The following is a 20,573-nucleotide window of genomic DNA, read 5'->3' as shown; positions in this document are numbered from 1 at the left end:
TATGGGCTGGACTCACATCAGTAGTTTTACTGGTAACTCTATGCTGCAGCTCAAAGTCATCATTGACAGGTGTCATGTCAGTCTGTGTCTGTTTCTCCGTGTTTGTTTTGTTGATAAACTTCACCAGTCTATGCTTCTGCACTTTTCCAGTGTCAGAAAAATAAACCATATAGGCTGGACTGTTCTTGTCGTATCCAACAAAAACCCCCTTTTCACACCTTGCGTCCAATTTTCTCTTGTCCTGTTTGTAAGCATAACACTCTGAACCAAACTTCTGCATTCTGGACATGTTAGGTTGTTTCCCTTTAATCAGTGAGTAAGGTGTCTGCTTTGTGCGGTTGTTAAAACATCTGTTCCTCAATACAGCAGCTGTCTGGACTGCGTACGTCCACAGCTCTTTTGGTAGCTTACTGTCCAATAGCAAACACCTGGCCATGTCAAAGAGTGTGCGCCAGTTTCGTTCAGCAGTGCCATTTTGATGTGGCGAGTATGGGGCTGAGGTCTCATGCCTAATGCCATTTCTGCTGAGTAGTGCTTGGTAATGTTTCCCCGTAAACTCAGTACCGTTGTCAGACCTGATACACTTTATCTTGCCATATGGCGCTGTGTCGGCAAGAAACTTTTCTGTTGCCTGCACTGTGTCATTCTTATTTTTCAGAAAGTACACAAATACTGCACTGGAAAAATCATCAGTGAATGATAATGCGTACCTATACCCGTCTCTGGACACTGGGTCTATAGGTCCTGCTACATCCGTGTGCACCAGCTCTAAGGGTGCTTTTGCCCTTACATCAGCCTCCCTGTTCCTAGTTTGGGTAAATTTTCCCTGGGTGCAGACTTCACAATGTAGGGCTGACATGTCTGTTTTACCTTTGATTGTCATACCATCAACAACATGTTGTAGTTTCTGAACATCATCATAATTACAGTGCCCTAAGATTTCATGCCATGTCTGCATATCGTATACTCCCTTACATTGGTCTTCACACTCACCATTCACTGTATGTAAGTAGTACAGTCTGTTATACTCATGGATGTTGAATCTTGCACCGTCTCTACATATCAGGGCATCTTCTCCTTGCTTGAAGACTACAGTTGCTCCACTGACAGTCGCTGCTTTAACAGAAAAGATGTCCTGCGGGTAAGAGGGGATGTACAACGCCCTCTTCAGCGTCGCGTTGTGATGTTGTCCTCTGCTGTCGATCAAGCAGACCTCTGCATCTCCTCTGCGCTCCGCAACTCTGTTGGTCTTTTCACCGTTGGCTAACTCCACACAATGTTTCAGTGGTTGGAACGTGTCGTCAAAATTCCTGAACTTTGAAATATCATTGATGATATGTGAGGTTGCACCTGTGTCCACCATTAGTCCTTTCTTATTAGCACTGCGAGCTCCCTGCTTCACTTCATCCGTGTCGCTCACCCGGAAAGCATACTCGTTGTCTCTCTCCTCCTCGGAAACTTTGTGCGCGTCGTCCTGCTGGTATCTCCGTCTGCAGGTGACATCCCGGTGTGTGGCGCTTTTACAGTAACTACACCACTGCTTGCGTTGACACGATCTAGCTTTGTGTCCTTTCAGGCCACATCTGTAACATACAATGTCCGCACTCTCGGTTCCATGGTCACTTGTAGGTCTACTGGTTGACGCAGGTTGCATTTTCGCCTTCATCGCGTTGTCGCCCGACTCAGTGGTGCGCATTTTCTCAGTAGCCTCGTAGCTCCGCAGTTTAGTTTTGAACTCCGCAAAAGACGTATTCGCATCACTCTGTGTAACATGAACAGCGAACGGTCCATAAGACTCTGGCAGGCCCTTCAAAATCATTGCCACTAGCAGTCCGTCGCTTAACGTTTCACCGGCGTTTCTCAATGCTGTGATAGTGGTCTCTGCACGTATAACATATTCAGTCACGCTTTCGGTACTTAACTTTTGAAGTGAAGTCAGTTCGGTACACAGGCTTATTACCCTGGGTTTTCCTTTTCCAGCATAGTAGTCTCTCAAAATCTTCAGTGCTCCTCGGCCATTGTCCGCTGCATCTCTCATTACCAGCGACAAACTTTTATCATCGAGAAACTGAATCAGCTCCGCGTATGCCTCAGCATTTTTATCTTCCTCTTCATCATCTCCACCGTCTGGCTCGTTTAGAATAATGTCCTTTAAACCTTGTAGCCGGAGATGACCCAACAATTTGGTCTCCCACAGTTCGTAGTTCCTTTCATCTCCGTCAAAAACCAGCCGTGACCATCGGCCACTTGACTCGTAGGCTCTTCTACTCATGGCGCTAGCTTAGCATGCTAACTCACCGGACACGCGGTACGTCGCGACTTTTCTCTCGGTGATAACTCGTTGGAAACTCTCTAGGTAACTCTGGGCCCATAACCTGTTAGCAGAGATGGTTCGCTCAACGGTCCCGGCGTTCATACCCAATGCTAGGCCGAATATTATCGCAGTACAAATAACACAAGTGGAGCATCATGGCTGTTTGACTTGAACTGAGTCGTCTTTATTGAACGCAGATCCATTTGACCTCTCCTAGGTCACATGTCCATTCAGGGGCATCCTATTGGCCACCGCTTAACACACAATACTGTATATAATGTATAGGAAAGTAAATACAACAGATTGTGACAATGGAGGGCATATACTCATATATGTTAACAACGGATTTTATCGACTCTCTGTGTGAGATCGCACTCAATGTATTGAGAGGTAACATTCCTTTGACCGACAAACAATTCGCCCTCTTAAAGAAGAAGAAGAAGATTATCCGGCTGGTGGCGGATAAAAAAGTTAAACGGACCAAGAAGAAAAAGACCCTCAACCAGTCGGGGGGCTTTTTATTACCGTTATTAGGGGCTGCTATTCCGTTTATAATTAGTCTTGTCAATAGGCGGGGCTAAAAAATGGAGCACACCCAAAAAATGTTTCTGGTCCCTCCGCATCAGATTGGCCTAGTAAAGCAGCAGCCTCAGCAGCAGGATCAACGAGGGTCTATAAGACAGGCGGTGCAAAATGAGCTTGATAGAGCTATGATTGACGTGTTGAATCAACCTGATACAGACATGTACGAAAAAGCCAAAAAATATTCCGTTATTTTACAAAGATACTTGGCTGTGGTGAGACAGGGAGAGCGTGAGAAGGGGGCGTTGCCTTTACCACTACCCTCCGGTGAAAGTGACTCGGGCTCAAATCCTGTCGTTTCAGCAGATGACGTACCAGGAAAAGATGTGATTTTAGGCAATGTGATCAGGCACATACCTAAAAAAAGTAAAAAACATGCCGAATATATTTTGGATGCTTTGAACCACGCAAAAAACGACATATCCTGGACAGACCGAGGGGAGATCGTTGTCAACAATCAAACGATCAAAGGCACCCATCTGTATGATCTGGTGAAAAGTGTCACGTCCTCGTATAATGTTTTAGACGAATCTAGACCTATCGGTTGGAAGATATTTTTAAAAACGCTAGCTTATTTAAATATCCCCCTATCCGCTATCCCCAACACGCAGGTTAGGAGGTCTATTGCTGAATATAAGGGTGGTGATGCAGTTTATGACGGGGGTTTTAGTGTTTCGGGGTCATTCAAAACAAAAACTAGGACCAGCCGATCTATAGACAGCACCCCCTTTAAGACACCTAAATCCCTAAAGACCAAATTTTTTAGGAGTGATGATTCGTGGGAAGATTTTTAAGATGTGTTGGGCTATTACTGTGTGACACATGTCTTTTTTATTTTTAAGCTTGTACTGGATGCATATTATTTTTATTTTATTTTGTATTATTATTATTTTGTTTTTTAACTTTCTACAAGTGTTTGTAATGCTTTTGTATTATCTGTTAGTGTGTTCTTTGTGGATGGAAAATAAAATTGGTGTTCACTGCTGAAAGTTGTCTTTATATATTTTATTCATAAAACGTCACAGGATAGTTTATCATTAGATCACACATTGTACACACGTAAAAGCATCCTCACAACACCCTGAGGGTTGGATTTTGTTAACAAAACGACAGACCATCGCATCATTATTGACTAGATTAGGGCCGTACAAAGTTAAAACTCGTGAATAAGACCATCCTTTTTGTATATAACATAGAAAAAACACACAATGTTGGCCACAGGTTGTAGTAAAATTATTTTGAACCTGTTTCCTAGAATAAGACATAGTCGTACAGTTATAATTGAGAAAATTAACTATTTCTTTTGGAAACAGTTCATAATCAGGAGGGTTTCCAAAACTGTCAAAGAAAAAGCCATGCTTGTATTTTGTGATATAAATCGCCAACCAATGCTCTCCGGGGCTGCTTGACGGGTGCGTATTTACAATAGTCATCACCGGATACTTGCGCAAAGCCTTCATAGGCAGCTGGTCACACGCTAACACGCCCATAAAATCGACCCCCCTAACAACCCGTTTTCGAACAATACTCGTCAACTCTATGGTGTTCATGGTGTTTAAAAGTTATCCACCAAGACTTGGCGTTGTTTTGATATCTCGATAACGGAGTCAAAAACAGAATAACATATGATATTTATGGTACGAGGAAGGGCCGTTCTGAAGCGGACCTCCAGGCGCACATTTCCCGTCTTGATTAGTGACACGTTCCCCGACTGCCCGTCGTCAGGCTCCAGATTAAAACAGAACAGCGAGTAACCGTGACCAAAGTCACTCCGTGTTACAGCCAGCGATCTGTCTTTTAAATGTCGACCTGTTGTTTGAATCATGTGGTAATATTCTCTCACGTATTGGCCGCTCTGGAAGAGTGGCTGTAGCGGTCTCGCTGGATATGCGTGGCCATCAGCGTAAATGCTTAAAAACTCGGTGTCATAGTGTTGGAAATTAAAGGGATTCCGTTTATAACTACCCGTGTATCCTTCGTTGTCAACAAACCCTAAAACAATAAACTTAGGGATCTGTCCCATGAATAGATTCTCCTGGAGAATGTTTTCAGCGCTACTCTGTCGATGGCATACTTGGCGTTTGTGTGTTGAAGAGTCCTGCTGTGCGCCAGTCGGACCGTCGGAGCTACGGAGACCTTTTTTACAAATACACTAGCGGCGACTATCTTGACCTTGTATTGAGCCGCTGCAGCCGTCATCAGCGAGAATTCGTCTTTTGACCGTATAAATGTCAAGGAAATATCAACGCCGTTAAGCAACAGCTTCTCTTGAAAAAACAAATCGGCATGTATTGGTACAATTAACTCCACTATACGGCTTTCAACGGTGTGTCCTCCTCGCGCGGCCAGCCCCTCGTTGTCCCCTTTTATAGACGTCTCGTCCATATGCTGCGCGGTGTCTTTACTAAACAGGGCTGTACTAAACTGCGTCTCCAGGGTGTCTTTCCCGTAATTGAGCAAACATTCAATTATGCCTCGGTATGGGTAGGTGTTTGAAGATTGTGAAATGAGCCTGTCTCCTAGCATGATATCAACCTGGGAGAATAAGGTACATCCGGGTTAATTTATGAAGCCGACATCAGCATCGGCTGCTAAATTGGACCCATCCGCATTAGTTATCTTTACACGCATATACAGGAAGGTATCGTTCAGATCCAGGTAATCTTCAGCGCGGGCCGAAATATGAAACTCCAAAGGGCCTCTGTCTGTAATGGATGAGACTGGCGGGATCTCGATGAAGGAATATTTCTCTATGGACGTTTGTGTATAAGGAACAGTAAAGAGATCCAGTTCAGACTTGACACACTCCGCCGACTGATTATGGATGAGCGCCATAGTTTCTACCTCTAAAATATGTCTTTAGCCAAAATCCGGGCGCGTTTTATCTGAGAACCTCTTCGGGCCGTGCCAGATTTCTTTTTGACTCCCGCCTTGTTCCTACCATCCCTTTTACATGTTTTGGTCCCTGGCCCCGCACCTCCCCTGCTTGTGGGGGGTCTTTTCAAAGCCCTGCGGGTGTGTGAGCATGCCGTGACCCTGCTGCTGCTCTGGTTGTTGTTGAGCCCCAGAGAACTGTCCTTTGGCTATATTTGATACAACGTCTCCGATGATGTTTGTAGCGGCTGTTTTCAACTGTGGTTTAGCCAGGCTGAATTCCCGTTTTAAAAGAGGAAGGGCCATCCTGAGCAGCCCCCGAAATATACCCCCCAAACCATTGCCATATTGTGTCTGAGACCCTATAAATCCCGGTAGTTCTCCGCCGGCTTGGTTCATATAATATGCCATATATCGGCCGTCATCGTGTGTGTAGTGGCTATTCCTCATCTTCCACTTGTTTTTGCTTTTGTTTTCTTCTTTTTAGAAACGCTGTTTTATAGGTCTGAAATGTAGCTTCGCTATGACCTTTCCGTATAAAAAGGGTATGTGTCCGTTCTGATCGTTTTTTATGGATATCTCAATATCATCAATAACGTTTTTGGAGAGAGATGTGTATTGCGGCCTGTCGTATGTCAGGAGCGGGTATGCGCCGTTGTTCGGCAGCCACATTTATACATCTTAGAAGAGGTACATGGCTGTCCCCCACTAATTGATAGTCGACAATATCGCTATATATGTAAAATGTGTAACAACGTGCATGTATATCGGCGGGATAGGGGGTGATGTGGGATCTGTCAGTAGTCGGTAGGGGAAAAGCCTCCCCATCTTTAAAACCCAATATTGTCGCGAGCCATCCTACAAAGGTTATAGTTGAATCCTCTGTTGACCCCAGAAAGTATACGCGGTTTTTAACACTACTATAATGCATAGATACCCCCTCCAGCTGCGTGTTAATGCTGATTCGAGCATTAAACGCTTTAACAATAGCCTGTATAGACTCATAAACCCCAATGTCCATAGTAAAGGCCGATTTAACCCTATTTTTACCATTGTACACTTTTACAACCGCATCTGTTTTCAGAAAACTGTACCACACTCTCGGATACTGGAATTCTACCAACCCCACCTCATGTGGTTCGCTCAGAACAATGGCCTTGGCTAATTTTGTCCTGTAGTTCCATATCTGATTTTTAGGATAAACCTGAGCCGACGCGTTACTAGGTAGTGTAACATAAAAACCATTCTGGGTCATCGTGCCGTGTGCTATGGTGGACGGTTTAAGAGTGAACTCTCAAGATGCAGGCATGTGTCTTTTATCAAGCATCCGTTATGTCTTTTTCTGAGACCCAGGAGTTAAACTTCTCGGGCCATCCCAACCATTTCACAAAGACCTGCTTCTTGCCTCTGGAGATTTTTCTATCCATAATTTTTTCTATTTTAAACACCTTGTTTTTACCTATAATTACTTTTTGTAACTCCGGTTCGTAAAACGTACCTTTCAACAATTCCCCTGCACAATCAGTTAGTTTATAAACCGGAGGATCTCTGGCTATACACCTTAATATTGTAAAATGCTCATCGGTGAATGTTTGTTTATAACCCTTCCTAAACCGCCCGCAGAGTTTTCATATTCTCACGGTGTCGCCCTTGTTAAATTTAAAGCATACTGGCTTCTGAGGGTACAACTTGTATAGTTGGATGAAGACCGTCTTCTCATTGTCTTTATTGACTGCTGATGGCTGCATCTTTATGGACCTGTGGTGTGAGTTATTATAGGCCTCGATAAGCTCCTGTACTACATCCACATATCTTCGTGAATTAACGGATGTTAAATATCTCCACATGCGGGTTTTAAAAGTCCTGTTAAAGCGCTCCACCACGCTGGCCTTGGTCTCATTCGATGTTGAAAAATGCGTACTTTTATACTGTGACATTAACCGCTGAAAGTGTTTGTTATAAAACTCTGTACCTACATCTGTTTGAAGTTTCACAGGTATGCGTCCGTCACTCAGAATGTCTTTAAAGGCTTTTGTGACTGTGAGGCCCGATTTGTTAGAAAGACATCTAACCCACGCATATTTGGAAAATACATCGATACACGTCAGTAAATACCGCACAGTATCATTTTCCTCAGCATATTCGCCCATATCAACTAGATCAGCCTGAAACTGTTTGTCAATGCCACTGACCAAAACCCTATTCCTCGGGAAATGTACGGCTGCCTTGGCGTGTAATGTGTACACGTCTTGCGCCAGTAGGTATTCGTTAACACTAGATAGTGACGGCGTCACCCCGGTACATTCTCCAACCGCATTGCGAAGATTAGACACACTGCCTAACCCTCCCGGATGGGCTGGGTCTAGATAAATCTTCTGTAGAGTCCCTTCCATGATAATACCAAAGTATAAATGACCGACAGTTAATTCGTTACAACATATTTTATTTCTCTTGTACAATATGTGACAAGCAGATTGATAGTATTGTAGTATTTCGCCCCATTGCAAAAGCAAAAATACATTTTCAGTTATAAAAACACTCAAGAACTTCATTCATTTTCGATTTCATTTATTGTTTTTGTTTTTAGCATGTTAGATTGTTTTTACACATCAATGTCTGTCGTTTCATCATCATCATCATCATCATCATCATCATCATCGGGTACCTCCCATGCTTCATACGGGTTTGGCCCGTTTCTTTTTTTGAGTTTTTATGATTCTGTATGAATTAACATCAGTGACAGAAATATATATATATATATATATATATATATATATATATATATATACACAACATTAGCATAACCCACCTGTCATTCTTTTAGATGATTGAGGGGTGAATTATTTTCGGTCTACACATGGTAGTAGATATACCAGGTGGCACACCGCTCGGTGTATTGTCGTAAACAAGACGTTTTCTAACAGCCCCGTAAGTCTTACTGACGCTGTCTCTCTGGATAGATTTGTCAATCTGACTAAACACTTTTTGCAGAGCGGGCCAGTCACACCACTGAACAAAGAGCACGAGGGGGAACCATATATTAAACTCTTCAATGGTAAGAGGGTACGGATGGTCTCTCCATCCTCGGCGGCCTTTTTGAGCTACCACATACTCTCTGTCTTTACAAACGTTTAAAAAAATGAAATCGTCAGGGCGTCTGTTGTACCGATCTGCCATGAGATGGTGTATTTTAGGCCCTGTTGTACTGTACCACTGAACAGAGTATAGAGATTCTAGAAAACCTGATTGTTCAAGATCTATGCAGACAATTGATCGAAACTGCTGCCAATCTTTTACAGACATACACCCATGTCGACCCCCCACAGCAGCCTCATCATCAACTGTTTCACCAACACCCCCTCCTAGCTTGTCTTGGGCCTTGATTCTAGAAATCATAGTGACCGTGCCATCATAGTATTTAACATTATACACGTACCCATAAGCACCCTCCAGCTCTAGCTCTACAGCGGGCTCTCTAGAAAGACATCCCTCACGCTTTTTCCGGCTCTGGGAAGCATCTACATCTGCATAGCATGGGCTATTTTCTGTAGACATACCTATGTCAGTCTCTGCGGCCTGCTCCATGCAAAATGCAGCCTGCATTTTGCAAAGAATCCGTGTGCACAGCAATAGTAGCGGAACCAGCAACAGCAGCAACAGCAGCAGCAACAGCGGGTGAGTCCAAAATGAGTGCGTTGATGGTGGAGGTGAATAACACATCTATATATATGATGAAACCCCTCCTACAGTCCCGTGTTTCCGGTCAAAACTTACGCCCATCGCATAAAACACCCCTCCTACCCCCCAAAAAGTTCCCTCTTGCACGTGTCTGAGGTCAAAAGTCACATGCCAACCTGTTGCCCATCCTGTTCTTCCTGATTCTGGATCTCGCCTCCTTCTTCATCGAAGACCGCCGAGGAGAGAAGCTGGGCTTCAAAGTCACCATACTGCTGGCCATCTCCGTCCTGCTGCTCATCCTCAATGACATCCTGCCCTCCATGTCCAACAAGACTCCCCTCATAGGTACTGACTCCTGCTTTCAGGGCATTCTGAACGCCGTGTTGTGCTTCATTGAGAGGTCAAGAGATCAACAAAACAAAAAGGCAGTTATTGTTTGTCTCCTCCACTCAGCCACCTACTGCGTCGTGATTTTCGCTCTGATGCTGCTCAGCCTGCTGGAGACCATCTTGGTTACATATTTCATGGAGAAAGACTGTGCCTCCAAGGAGAAGATCAGGCTGAGGGAAAACAGGGAGAACAAGCAGGACACCTTCATCACAGGTGAGACGCAGATCTTATTGAAAGCTTGTTAATTGGAAACGTCTGGAGGAACTTATTACTGTTTTTCAGTCGTAATTTACATCCTTGAGGTAATTTAGGCCTTGAAAGCTTTTCTAGATCAGCTATTTCCTTATAAATCCACATCCTTTGTGGGGCCTCGTTGACTTATGACTATGGATGTTTTCTCTTTTGCATTTGGTCACAGGAATGTGATCAAATAAAAAAACACAATCCATGATTTCAAGTGCTTTTCCTATGCAGCTTTATAGTGGATCACGTTTCCTGTGCAACCATCTCTTTCAGAGGAGAAAAGACAAAGCGGCTGTCTGAGCATCTGCAAAGCGTCAGATGGTGAGAAACAACATGAATTGCTGCCGATGGTTCAAGAGGTAAAGACAATGTCTGTTCCAATGAAACATCATTATCACAAGACAGGTGGTCAAAACTGGGTTTTAGACCAAAATGTATTGTCTCATCAGGTTAAATGTAGATTCCAGGTCATTAAAATTGGGTTAGATTTTGAACTTCATAAATTGCTCTGAAGTCGGAGCATCTACTTCTTCCACGATTCCTTTTGCTTTTAGTGAAATTAAATGCTTTGCTTTAAAAGCGACCCCAAATGCTTTGATTTAGATTTCATCCACAAAATAATCCACATTTATGAATTACATGTATATTTCTATTTGTACATTTACATCATGACCTAAGGGCATTAATCTCATTAAACCATCCAAAGTATTAATGAGGTGGCAGACAGTAAAGAAGGCGGTTGTGTCCACCTGGCTTGAGACATGAATGCATTCATAATCCCAGTCATGACTCCTGATGTTTGCAGGTTAACAACAGCGTTCAGGCCCGAGAGAGTGACACGTTGCTGCTGATCTTGGAGGAGCTGAAGGAGTTGCAGAATATTTTGAATCTGCACCTCGTCTGTAGACAGGACGGAGGGAAGTCTGGCCTCTTGGCCGCAAGAATCAACAGAGCTTTCTTCATTTTCTACATCGCCACCGTGTCACTGTTCCTCACCCTCATCTTCATCGCATGGACCACTTAAACCTTTTTAACCATGTTAAACCTTTAAGTCAACACATGCCGTATGAATTTGATGTAGAATCTAGAAGTTGTGCCATGTTTGGTATCTACAATGTCTCATTGTGAATCTATTTAATTCAGTTTAAATGAGATAACTTGAATTGTATTTACTCTATCCTGCAGACTGGTGGCGCCAACATCTTTAGTGTTGATGAAGAAAAGGTCCCTGCAGAGCTGTCTAGGGCATTGCCTTTTAATAAGATTGTATAAAATGTGTGGGGAATAAATCACAAAATAATAATAATGTTTGAGTTTTGAAAAAGGCAAAAAGCAAAACAATGACCATTTTAAACATATTTGTGTGCTGAAATAAATATATCAAAACCTTGTGTTGTGTTTTTAAATGGTTAAAGACGCTCAGCATCCACCGGAGGGTTTAAAATCAGCATTTAAATAGTTTTCAGAACCCGATCCATCAATGGTCACATTGACGTAGAAGCCACAACAAGGTTGATATAATTGTTTAAAATGCAACCCACAAGAGCTCATGTTCAGTACGAGTAGAGACACATGCAGGGGCGGACTGCAGGTAAAAAGTGGCCCGGGAGCTACTGTCAATCCGGCCCACTTAACACACGGAGCGTTGCCCACTCAGATCATCACGCATTTTGACCCATACGCAAAATTGGATTGTAGGACATCCAACATCACCGCCTCCAGTTCCCTCTCTTTGCCGACAGTCTTAACTACACTGTAAAAAAAACAACGTAAAAAGAAGATCAAATGACTGGCAGCAGCGGCTGCCAAACAAAAATAACTTAATTCTAATGAAGTGCGAAAACCATACATTTTCCTTGACAATTTTACAGAGAATAACATTTATTTCATAGATTGCGCACTGTCTGTACGAAACACTTTCAATGTAGGGATATCGCTTAAAGTTCTGCAGAGAAATTCTGTTATTTTACAAATTCTTCATGTTTTTGAGATCAAACACCTTCACTAAAGCGATATCACCAAAGATTTTGCAGTCACCAATTAACCTAATCCAGAGAGATGTCTTTGGGAGGAAGCCAGAGTACCAGGAGTGAACTCATGCAGACACGGGGAGAATCCACACAGAAAGGCCTCTGGGCGGAATCAAACCCAGCACCCTCTTGCTGTGAGGCAACACTGCTAACCACCACACCATCATGCCCCTTACATATATTCTATAATATGAATACATTTTAATCATCCCTCTCCCACTCCGCACCTCTTTCCTTTAGACTTCTTGCCGGTAAGCTTCTGTACACATTCTCTCTCAATCCCTCAACTCTTCCATGTCACGTTTAAATGACCAGGGCCTTCAATAGTTGTAGCAAGTATCAGTGAGATCAAAGTTGATGATTATAAAAAGAGTAATAATTTCACTTAAATGGAAACTCCAAAATGAACAATGGACCCAGCTCATGTGACCTGGCTCAGTTTTTAGCGAATCACTCAAAACTCCAGTGAGTCTCTAGTTTGTAAAAAACACCTTAAATCCCATTTTTAAAGTAAGGGGACCATCTTTGACTAACTAGTAGACTCTGCTTGGCATAAGGACTGAACACTAGAGGATGTTAACCTGGATGTGCCTGAAGCAAAACAGAATCCACCACCAGCAGCTCATTTACATGTTTATGCAACTTGTTTGTTAAGGAATCGAGTTTAGGTTTCACGGCTGGTGACGTGACTGCTTCTTGGATGGTAGAATGTACTGATGCTGTGCACCTTGTATTTGTTTAGAAGATTAATAACTTTAATGTTTGCTCACTTTTATTAAAGTAAACACAAAACAGTCTTTATACTATTGTAGGAAGACATGATAAGCTAACATCACCCTGAGGTGGTGACAGGTGAAGCTCCATCTTTTCATTCAGCTCGTGATTAATGGCGTGTCCTTCTGCAAACATGACATGAAAAGATTGTGTTTGTTCATGCCTCAGGACACAGAAAGAAAGAAAAGAAATTTGGAGCTACTTAAATTTGATCTTGAATTGCAGTGTGATGTAAATGATATTGACTGTTTTCCAATAGTTGGAGTCAGCAGGTGGATGCTGAGGGTTTAAGCCCGTCGTTGGCTGTGGATCTGACCTTCTTCAGATGCGAATGACGCACGTAAATATTTCTTTTTTAAAGTTGGATGGAGCTGCTACACGACAACCTATTAGCCAAGTACCACAGAATTCATTATTGTTACTAAGACATCATATCTATTTCCACCAAATTTTTGATGTAACTACAAAGAGTACAATCAATTGCATCAGCTGGTTCACCATGGCAACTGTAAATGCACACGTATATACCAATCAGAACATAGAATAACACACTAAACTCATTAGACATACATTGTGTTATGGCGTGATAACAAAAAGCAGCTAAATGTTTGTTGTTGAAGTATTAGTTGCAATAAGTGCAAAGTTTTCATTACAGCACCTTTAGTCTCCACCAACCTCTTATTTCTCCTCTTAAAAACCACTCAAACACGATGTACTGACCACTGTGGGAGTGACCACCATCTGACTGTCGGACTAATGAAGAGGTTAGAATCGACTCACTTATGAACCATATGATATTGTTCCATACTTGTATTCACCGGTTTACTGGCCCTTTTTTGCAGGGCAACAACAGCACACTGACAGATCACCATGCCTCTGAGAAACTCTCGGACGAGCTGAGAGACATGGAGAAAACATTGTCCCTTCTCCTTAACAACGGGAAGGAAGAGGAGAAGGTTCAGCAGGTTCTGACAGTGGTTTTATTTGACATGGTTTTGTTGAATATGTCCAATTATAAAAGCCTCATTTTCCACACTTGTTTTGGCAAAGCTGCTGAAGAAATGTGTCCTTAGTTCAGTTTTTTGTAAATGCCTTTTGCATGTTTAACTGCATGTTAAATCAACATTTAATGCATGTATATAATATGGAGATCTCTGGTTGTATTGTAAAATTCTAGTTCACTGGCATATCATATTCGCATGTATATTTTCATGTATTTGTGCATTTGTCCTTAAACAAACAGAGACCTATTTATGTTTTTGTCAGTTGTGGAGACCACAGTCTTTTTGGTGACTTGTGAGAACCTTGTGATTAAAGAATGTTCTTTGTGTTCCTGACAGAAAATGATTATCTTTTTCATTTAATTTCTATGTAGACAAAGTGTTATTACAGTATATTTAATTTAAAACACAGCCGACAGCTTGTGGGGGATGATCGCAGTTCCTGGGCGTCACAAAATCACAAAAACAAAGGGCTGGCCATAACAATTGTCCGTCCCTGTTCCAATAACAGGAGGGGTGGTGATTACACCTTGACAAACGTTTCCAGACACCATAGAGGACGAGGTCACAGTCATGATGCTCGCTGGTTTCTTCTTTCTGTTCCTCGTCTCAGGTAAGACGGAACATTTCTGTTGGCTGGAAATGTCATTCTTCATCCCAACACAATTTAGGGGAATTTGGTTCGGTTAACGATACAGAATTTGTCAGAATACAGAATTTGACTAAAAATAATACTTCAAGCTGTTTCCAAAAACTGTCCTCAATGTGGTTTTTAACACACTTTAAAGCCTTTAAACCACTCAGTGGAATCAGGTTAAAGGCTGTGAACTTCTTTTGTCAGGTGGGAGCACCTCCAATATTTCAGAACAAACAGAGCTTCATGATGATCCACCAAACTTCAATCAGGACAATTATGAAGGTGTGTATTTTAGTATTTTAACAAATGATTGTTTGTTAAATGTATAATGATTAACATGGGCTGACCTTAGATATCTAGTTCCTAAAACCCTTCAGTTGCAGCGGATAATTCTCTTAAACGGGGACAGTGTTCCTGAATGATGATATTAACATGTTTGATTGTTGTTTTACAGGGTTCAACATCTCAACGACAGACATCTTCAAACCACCAGAGCTCAGTGGGAAAATATTCATTCAAAACATTCTGTTTACCAAGATACTTTTCTAACAAAACAAAAAAAAAAAGACAAAAAGTCAAAATCTTTTCTTCAAAAAAGTTTATTGTGTGTTCTTAGAGTTTTTGTTTAAATTCCTGCAATTAAATAAAAGTTGAACCTGTGTACCTTTTATTGCTAGATGGAAGTACCAACCAGGACTCAAAATATCCCAAGCTTCAACAGGGGAACTATACAAACCAGAATAATACGAACACGACTGTCGTAAATCAACAATATGAAGGTCTGAAATTACATTTTGTGGCGATTTCTTTCCTACTTAGACCTTCTAATACGTAACAGGTCATGATGTTTTCACTGTAGGTGTGATGAACGATGGCGCAGACTGCTCCCATCGGGCTGTTTATAAGTACTTGAACCTGGTGAAAGACAACGACAACTCCAAGATCCGGCCTTCTCGTTCTTCATCAGCCACAGAGGTCAATCTGGACGTGCTGCTCTTTGACATTCTAGATGTGGTGAGTGGCTACTTAAGATTAGAAAGTAAAATTAAAATATTTTGTAAACAAAGTTCTATTAATACCATTTCTGTGTTTGTCTGTAACGTATCGAGAAATTACTAAACCATGCAAGAGTTTGATGAGGCTGATGGCTGTTTTACTGTTTTCCATTTTTCAGAATAGTTTCTGTGCTCTGACTGTTTTCTAATTTTAATTTGATGGACATTAGTTAATTAATTAGTTGATGTTTGTTCACTCACAGTATCTGACTCATCTGGAGGGTCATATGAAAACTCTCTGTTTGCAAACTCTTGAAACTGGAGTTTTATGACATTTACCCCGAAGTCTGGATGCAGCAACTTTCTTTTTACATGTTTTTGTTTTCTCATAGAACGAAAAGAAAGAGCAATTTGTTTCCTATATTTGGGTTTTGTCGGTGAGTTCAAAGAAAGCAAAGAAAGCATATCTTCACTTAAATTAATTCTCACCTCTCCCTTCTTTGGGAAACTCAAATGTCTTTCAATGCCCCTCCCTATGTTTTCCTCTGTAGAGGTGGTACGACGATGACATAAAATGGGCGCCTGCATATTTCTGCGGTATTTCGAGGATTTATCCCCCTTCGGATGTATTGTGGACTCCAGATCTAACAATCGAAGAGATGTGAGTTTTAATGTGCATACTCTCATCCTCAACCATCCACACATGTCCACAACACACGTTATTGTTATGTGGAATATCATTGAGCATCCTTAGTGAAGTGATTACTAATATCATTTTTTTTTATTTAATCTGAAATCCCATAGTTTTCACTTGTTTAGACACTAACACTAACTATACTTTTGTTTACAATGAATTATAAAATTACGAACCAAGTGCCCCAGAATAAGGCTTTTGCCTCCTTGTTTTACCTGCACTTTGTGTTGGCCCCTGTCTGTCAGTAACTATTTAATATGCAGGGAATGTAGTGTGACTTCTGGTAAACAGCAGCCACTGCTGACACACGTTAAACACGTCCAACACTAAAGTACATTATAGCAGTAGTCCAAGTAGAGAAGAGTTGCAAACTCAGCAAACCGACTGATATCAATATTAATCACCATGAGAAACTTTACTGGTCACACCAGACCGACCAAAACCCCCTCAGTGTATTGAATAGAGCTTTTTTGTTTCTTTTCAATTCAAATCTGTAAAATCTTAATCTGTAAAAAGAAGACCATATGGTTTTGTTTTTTATAAGTTAATAGGCAACAACAGAGAGCACTATGACTTTGTAACTGTCCATTGTAACTGGTTCAATGCCTCCTGGAGAAATTTTGCATTTACATAGTTTTGTGGTCCAGACTTGTCATATTGTACAATATTATAGATAATACATAATGTGAAATTCAGTTCAATTAAGTTGTGTTTGTTATCATTCAGGATAGAGGATAACAAGGTTCCTAAGAGTCCTTATGTCACCCTTAACTTTAATGGAGAGGTCTTTCTTCGGAGCAACATGGTGGTGGTCAGCAGTTGCACGATGGAAGTTTACAAATTTCCCTTTGACGTCCAGAACTGCAACCTGTCTTTCAAGTCCACTGTACACCCCAGTGAGTCCTAAACCTTGTGTTCAGTTTCATGAATTCCTGTGCCTTGTTAATGTGTTTGAGTTTGAATATGAATGTTTCAATGACTTTGGTTTCTTGTCACCTGAAAATAAATACCATGCAGTCCTTTCTGAACATGCAATGAAACTTTAAAGGCTGTTTTTTTCATCTCCCAAATCAGCTCAGGATTTGGAGCTTCTGAATTGGGCTGACAGCAAATGGAATTTGGAACAGTCTCTTGAAGAGATGTCCCAGTCCGAGTGGCTGTTTGTCAACTTCAGCATCAACGAGAAATACGTTAACAATTTCGGTCCGAACCAAATCAAGCTGGTTTACACTGTAAGTTTCTCTGGAAACACACTTTTATAAGAGCACAAAGAAAATTGAAAATGATTTGTGGAAAATGTAGTGAACTGCTAAAACGAAATCTTTGTCAAGACCAAAATAAAGGAAAATAAACAAGGACAGGGAGTGATAGATAAATAAAAGACTACCTACCTACCGACTACCTAAGTTTTGTTTCAAATAAAACCTAGTGACTCAAAATAGCCTGGATGATTGTAAGAGCTGTTTGGCTCATCAGCCCAAAACAACAGTCCGGCCCTCACGTAGATCTTCAGTACACCTGAAGGCAGCAGCTCATATCTCCCTGCTTGTCCACTTCCAGGTGAGGTCGCTTCCCCTCAAAGTTGCAGCTTTCATTTCCAACCTTTCACTCTTTGATTCTGCATGAGTGACCCGTCAGCATCTATCGCTCCTGACACCTGTGATCAAAAAGCATAATCAAAATTTCAAGAAAATAAAAACCGTGGGTTTAGTGCAGCGCTAGTTGTAGTGCCGACATGACAATGACAACGGGTCTGTAAAACTCAACAATTAAATTCACATTTTTCTTTGTGCTTTACTTTTGTCTTTCTTTGTTTGATGTTTTTTAAATTCTATAATTATGTCCTGGCTTTTATATTTATTTTTTTACTCTCCTCTTTCTACTATTAGTTCTGTCTATCCTCCCTTGTGTGAATAAATCTGAATGTACAAATATTTAAAGATACCTGTTTTACTTGTACTCTGCTAATCGTACCTATTAATACTTGTACCTTCTAAGTATATTGGTATTTTCTACCGTCTCTGTTTCATTAATACTTCTACCTATCTAACGTCTTGAACACGTTTTGCTCTGCTGTTGAAGACGAGCGCATGTTGGGTCCGATTATCTTGTTTTACCTGCATGTGACTGTTTTTGGCCGTTGCAGATGGAAGCGTTAACTGACCTTTGTCCGTCTTTCACAGATCACCATGAAGCGGCAGTCTGCCCTCTACATCGCCAACTTCTTGCTTCCGATCATGTTCTTCTTGGGTCTGGACTTGGCCTCCTTTGGGATCTCAGACAGGGAGGGCGAGAAGCTCGGCTTCAAGGTCACGGTGCTGCTGGCTGTCACTGTGATGCAGCTTATCCTCAATGACATCCTGCCTTCCTCTTCAGACAGGATTCCTCTCATTGGTAAGGAGGGTCGCAGTCTACACTTCACATGAGCATCAACCGTACTGATTCAATATGTCCACATTGACGCTGCCTTCCCCCGTTAGCCATCTACATTATTGATGATAACTTTTCCCTTCAGCAATCTACTGCATTGGGGTTTTTGGTCTGATGATGCTGAGCCTGGTGGAGACGATTTTGATGATGTATCTGTTAGGAAAAGACGCTGCAGCCGAAGAAAACAGGGAAGATGAAGAGCAAAGACGGAGTGAGTACTGATGAGACAAATTGGGCAAAGCTCACTGCTGGTCAGGTGGGATGAAGCACAAACTCTACAAATTCCTCATTCAACTTCACGTTCTCTACTGTCATTGAATCTAACGTATTCTTTTAGATTTGAAGAAAAGGACGTCTGCTGATGAAACTCCATCCAAACAACTGTCAGCCGCCAAAGAGGTAAAGGTTGTGTTGCATCTTGAAGATCTATTAAATTACAAAACAAAAAGTATAAAAACTGTTAAGCATAACTTGGAACCAACCCTAATAAATCGAATCATAATGCACAGAAAAACAAAATATCAAATGTAGAACTTTTTCAAAATTCTCTTTTATTAATAATTAACTGAATCCTTCCTGCAGGGCGACAGCAGCAAACCGACTGTGGAGTCCATTGCTTTGGAGAACATCTCAGATGAGCTGAGGGATGTGGAGAAAACGCTGACTCGGGTCCTCAACGGAAGGAAGAAAGGAAATAAGGCCGGCTGCTGGACCAGGGTGGCTGAAAAAGTCAACATTGTTTTCATCATTACCTATGTCATAGCTGTCATTGTGTTCTTGATTGTTCTCTTTTCACAGTGGACTAAAGATGACGAGTAGTGCTCGCTAGATTAACATGGGCATCCTCAATGAAGTGATTACTAATATTATCAATATCTTGCTGAGCAGACTTTGTGAATCGGTAGTCTTCTTGATGTGAGCGGTCCCTGTAAAGTATAAAAACGTTACAATAATCTTTTGTTCATTATATGTTATCAGAGAACTCGTTTTTTTTTACAATACCAAACGGGCTATTTGTAAATCAATACTGAATCAGCACAATGTCAACATTACATTCTGGTTATTGGTATAAAGCACAGTGGACGATGTCCTCGCATACCAAATCACATATCGGCATTACAGAAAGGACGTTTAATTGAGAAGTCTCACCAGGAGGAGCCCTTGCTCCTCTGTCCTTAACCACTTTGCTTTCTATGCTGTAAATGTAATTTTGAATCAGCTTTAATTATTCATTTCTTCATTCTGGGATTTGGTAATGTTCTATTTCAATCAATTACCCTTTCATGTGTTTTTTATATTTCCTCACAATAACAGAGGGTGGGGGGGGGTTCTGTTTGTTCAACCATCATACTCCGCATGCATACTATATAACTAATATACAATCCATTGAAGATATGTAAGGTTGTTTTTGTTTTATGGTTTGAGAGATTTCATGCTTTATTCATGCACATTTATCCACGTCGTCAATAACGTCTTGATGTATCGTACAAGACCAGGTTGTCTAGATTCTTGCAGAAAATTTTAAATATTGAGAATATGATGTATTGTCATGTATCTTTTTATCTGTCTATTCAGCAATTTGTTTTCCAAGTTACTTTGATGTAACCATTGGCAGACAAGATCGCATTTAAAGTAGCAACTAGATCACCTCAGCTGACAGACATTAATGTTTTTACTATTGTATTGTTATATTGGGCTAATAAATTCAAAGCTATACATTTCTGGTTTGGTTTTGTATACATTCAGTGGTTTCAGTTCCACTGGTGACGTAGTCCAGTGGATGAAGAATAATCTTAATGACTTTGGGATCCCCTCATTTTTTTCTAGTGCCACCATATGGTTGTAATTTGTAGTTTTGATTGAAAAATATCAAACTATTTCAACAGCATGCTACCACCATATTTCACTGTTGGGATGGTGTGTTCAGGGTG

The 20,573-nt window shown here is 41.3% G+C and overlaps 2 protein-coding genes across 4 annotated transcripts; both read left to right on the top strand.

The window, feature by feature from the left end:
• The first annotated feature begins 2,648 nt into the window (after nucleotides 1-2,648).
• LOC144408005 (uncharacterized) lies at nucleotides 2,649-11,532 on the top strand. Its single transcript, XM_078103306.1, has 5 exons — nucleotides 2,649-9,445; nucleotides 9,680-9,793; nucleotides 9,902-10,051; nucleotides 10,355-10,440; nucleotides 10,887-11,532. The coding sequence occupies exons 1-5, from the start codon at nucleotides 9,361-9,363 to the stop codon at nucleotides 11,103-11,105; spliced, it is 654 nt and encodes a 217-aa protein (XP_077959432.1). The 5' UTR covers nucleotides 2,649-9,360; the 3' UTR covers nucleotides 11,106-11,532.
• A 911-nt stretch (nucleotides 11,533-12,443) lies between these two features.
• On the top strand, nucleotides 12,444-20,360 carry LOC144408003 (5-hydroxytryptamine receptor 3A-like). 3 transcript variants are annotated; one of them, XM_078103302.1, is made up of 15 exons: nucleotides 12,444-13,649; nucleotides 13,728-13,850; nucleotides 14,398-14,499; nucleotides 14,728-14,805; nucleotides 14,978-15,022; nucleotides 15,201-15,302; nucleotides 15,383-15,537; nucleotides 15,911-15,955; nucleotides 16,070-16,179; nucleotides 16,939-17,108; nucleotides 17,287-17,444; nucleotides 18,396-18,606; nucleotides 18,728-18,853; nucleotides 18,980-19,041; nucleotides 19,225-20,360. In XM_078103302.1, the coding sequence occupies exons 3-15, from the start codon at nucleotides 14,460-14,462 to the stop codon at nucleotides 19,459-19,461; spliced, it is 1,539 nt and encodes a 512-aa protein (XP_077959428.1). In that variant the 5' UTR covers nucleotides 12,444-13,649; nucleotides 13,728-13,850; nucleotides 14,398-14,459; the 3' UTR covers nucleotides 19,462-20,360. The 3 variants fall into 3 exon arrangements, with proteins under 3 accessions (XP_077959428.1, XP_077959427.1, XP_077959429.1); XM_078103301.1 differs by having other exon boundaries at nucleotides 12,444-13,850; nucleotides 14,299-14,499; XM_078103303.1 differs by lacking the exons at nucleotides 12,444-13,649; nucleotides 13,728-13,850; nucleotides 15,911-15,955 and having other exon boundaries at nucleotides 14,299-14,499.
• The last annotated feature ends 213 nt before the right edge of the window (nucleotides 20,361-20,573 follow it).

Source organism: Gasterosteus aculeatus, chromosome 5, assembly GCF_964276395.1.
Source record: "Gasterosteus aculeatus chromosome 5, fGasAcu3.hap1.1, whole genome shotgun sequence".
Classification (NCBI taxonomy): domain Eukaryota; kingdom Metazoa; phylum Chordata; class Actinopteri; order Perciformes; family Gasterosteidae; genus Gasterosteus; species Gasterosteus aculeatus.
The sequence above is the reverse complement of the archived record's forward strand: the minus strand, read 5'-3'. Positions and strand labels throughout refer to the sequence as shown.

Excerpts from the sequence above, each read along its gene's own strand:
- LOC144408005 (XM_078103306.1), top strand. The coding sequence starts at position 9,361 with ATGCAGCCTGCATTTTGCAAAGAATCCGTGTGCACAGCAATAGTAGCG. Across the intron at positions 9,446-9,679 it reads AACAGCAGCAGCAACAGCGG|ACCGCCGAGGAGAGAAGCTG; the intron begins GTGAGTCCAAAA and ends TCTTCATCGAAG. Across the intron at positions 10,441-10,886 it reads TGCTGCCGATGGTTCAAGAG|GTTAACAACAGCGTTCAGGC; the intron begins GTAAAGACAATG and ends TGATGTTTGCAG.
- LOC144408003 (XM_078103302.1), top strand. The coding sequence starts at position 14,460 with ATGATGCTCGCTGGTTTCTTCTTTCTGTTCCTCGTCTCAG. Across the intron at positions 15,303-15,382 it reads CGTAAATCAACAATATGAAG|GTGTGATGAACGATGGCGCA; the intron begins GTCTGAAATTAC and ends TTTTCACTGTAG. Across the intron at positions 17,109-17,286 it reads CAAGTCCACTGTACACCCCA|CTCAGGATTTGGAGCTTCTG; the intron begins GTGAGTCCTAAA and ends CTCCCAAATCAG.